The sequence below is a fragment of the Amphiprion ocellaris genome, chromosome 1, assembly GCF_022539595.1.
Source record: "Amphiprion ocellaris isolate individual 3 ecotype Okinawa chromosome 1, ASM2253959v1, whole genome shotgun sequence".
In the NCBI taxonomy this organism is placed as follows: domain Eukaryota; kingdom Metazoa; phylum Chordata; class Actinopteri; family Pomacentridae; genus Amphiprion; species Amphiprion ocellaris.
Genome location: NC_072766.1, coordinates 19,351,159 through 19,353,730, shown reverse-complemented (window position 1 = coordinate 19,353,730; position 2,572 = coordinate 19,351,159). Strand labels below are relative to the sequence as shown.

General features: G+C 42.6%; 1 protein-coding gene across 1 annotated transcript; it reads left to right on the top strand.

The window, feature by feature from the left end:
* The first annotated feature begins 435 nt into the window (after positions 1-435).
* On the top strand, positions 436-2,298 carry serf2b (small EDRK-rich factor 2b). The gene is made up of 3 exons (XM_023297602.2): positions 436-592; positions 1,416-1,524; positions 1,867-2,298. The coding sequence occupies exons 1-3, from the start codon at positions 586-588 to the stop codon at positions 1,943-1,945; spliced, it is 195 nt and encodes a 64-aa protein (XP_023153370.1). The 5' UTR covers positions 436-585; the 3' UTR covers positions 1,946-2,298.
* Positions 2,299-2,572: the final 274 nt, after the last annotated feature.

Genomic DNA, 2,572 nt, shown 5'->3' with positions numbered 1-2,572 from the left:
TGAATTACATGTTTGTGTTCTATAACCAATCACATTTCACTATACTGTATAAAATGTTCTGTTCATATCAGACTTTATCCTTTTCTGGGTGTCTGTTCCAAATAGAGAAGGTCCTTGTACAAGATTCTTTTGAGACACTGATATTAGAAAATAAACAGCTTAATTGGAGAGAAGTAGTTCGTCTTCTATCTCAAAATACAAACACGCTCAACAAACCCAACCATCCATTATCTACACATCGCTATACATTAGTCCTCATTAGGGTCGCGGGGGTCTAGAGCATATCCCAGCTGACTCAGGACAAAGACATTATTGCTATTAGTATTGTTGCTGTTATTATGATAAAAAATAATTAGCATAGTACAACAGTAATAGTAATCACAACAACTGAGGCGGCCAAACCCGGCGCATGCGCAGTCCTTTGAGATGAGACGGAATGTTCTGGTTCTCGTACGGAAGTCTCGCGCATATTTGGCAGCCACAGCGAACCAAGGCAGCAACAGCGACTGGAGCGACAGAAGGGAGCCAGCGGCCCTTTGGCTGAGCTTATCAGGATTTCGGGCGAAGGAAGCGTCGATTACTAAAATGACCAGTGGGTATCGACATATATGTTGACTGTAAGGCATTAATGTACTTTACTCGGTTGCATGTGGTCTGTGCTCGTTGTTCTCACCGCTCGTTAGCTTTGACCGACTTGGGTTCCGTCTATTTGCTGAAATAGAACGTTATTTCACACAATTCCTGTCGCCTTTGGTTATAAATGACTTCAACACCGCCAACAGTGCTGTTTTTGGTTTGTTTACGTGGAATATGCGGCCTGAAGCGATAGTGTGTGTCACTTTGATGTATGTTACATAAAGAGCGTCGTACGTTTTGTCGACATCGATGGATCAGCGAGTGGTTTGTTGTCCGGCTGTTAGCCGCAGCCCTGGCCTGCTGTAAAAACACAGCTAGCACAGACACAACACGGATATTTAGGTATCAGCGCTGCCGGTAGCGGACATGATGTCAACGTGATAACAAGGCATTATTTTCATTTTTGCAAATGTGGCTGCGTCCTCGCTGTTTGTCCTCATTTGCCCGTCTGGTGCGACAAACCTTACCACGTAGACGACGCTTTGCTGCCCTCTGTGCTGTTGTTCCGGGCTTGAAGCTGCTCCAGAGCGCCTCTCTGCCACGTCGGCTGCTTTTAAGTTTTGCACCATTTTTATTTCCGCCATGATATAAATTGATCTTTTCATTATATCATCACCAGACACTAGGAAATTCCTTTGAGTTGCTGGTACGGCTTTGTTTGTTTGTCTCTTTTGCAGCATTATGAAATCGAGGTGTGTATGGGTGTAGCTGACATACCTGATGTGTGTCTCACTAATGTGCCTTTGTTTATCTACACTGTGTTTTTCTCTGACGTCTAGGAGGAAACCAACGTGAGCTTGCACGCCAGAAGGCTGCTAAAAAGCAGACAGAAAATAGCAAAGGGAAGAGAGGCGATGATGGGCTGTCGGCTGCTGCAAGAAAGCAGAGGTAAGCAGAAGTTTGCCAGAAATTAAAGAAGTGGGATGTGCACAGACTGAGTTTTTGCAGCACTGTACTCCACTCTGTGGGGTAATTTGCTTCTCCTTAGTAATTCCACCATTATTGGCATTTAATATTAGGATTCTTTGTGCTACAGTAATACAGCACATGGGTCCTGAATACCCTGATTGTACTTCCTGGTAAATAAGTAATGAGCTAAAGCAAGTTATTTATCATGTAAGAGGTGTGCCTTCAAACATGTGGCACATGAAGTGATATATTGATGTGTTACAGTTGAGGCTCTTCTATTAAAGTCTGTTCTCTCTCAAATTGTTCCTTTTTTTCCTCAAGGGATGCTGAGATAATGCAACAGAAGCAGAAAAAGGCGGATGAAGGAGGGAAAGCAGGTGCGAAGTCAAGTAAAGAATGAAGTCTGAGATGAATTCAGCTCCACGTTTCAAGAACATCCCATGTTCAGCATTCTTCCTGATATATATGAGAATGGATCTGTCATTTTTGTCTAGACTAAAGAATCCAGGATCCTACATTCTTCCCTATGGCAAATGACATTGCTTGTTGGATTTGTTATTTTACTCGGTGAAATTATGTCTGAGCAACTTAGCAGTTGTCCCACGTTGGTGCTGCATGCAGAGGAGCATCAGTGGTGTAAACAGCAGGATAAAGACGAACAGTTCTTGTTGCAAAGCATCTACGTAACAGTTGTGTATTTTTGTACAAAAATGTCCCCTGCTGGTTTCAAATAAAGTGTATCTTTTTAGTTCATGCTTGCTTGAGTTATTCTGAATTTTGGCATTGAAGACAGCGTGTGCAGAGTTTTGTCCGAATCTTTCTTTCTGATGGTCATTTATCCACCGTTTAAAAGTGGACTTTGTGTTAACGGTGCCACATTTCAGTGCAGTTTAATGAATCTAGCAATGAGGAATAATCAGGAATGCAACAACTACTAGCAATATCTCAGTCTCTTCTGTGCAGATGGCAGTGATAAATGAAGGATGACTTCGTACAGCCCTTAAAACCCTGCACATAAACATCCCTA

Coding starts and splice junctions, on each gene's coding strand:
- serf2b (XM_023297602.2), top strand. Junction 1,525..1,866: donor GCTGCTGCAAGAAAGCAGAG/GTAAGCAGAAGT, acceptor TTTTTCCTCAAG/GGATGCTGAGATAATGCAAC.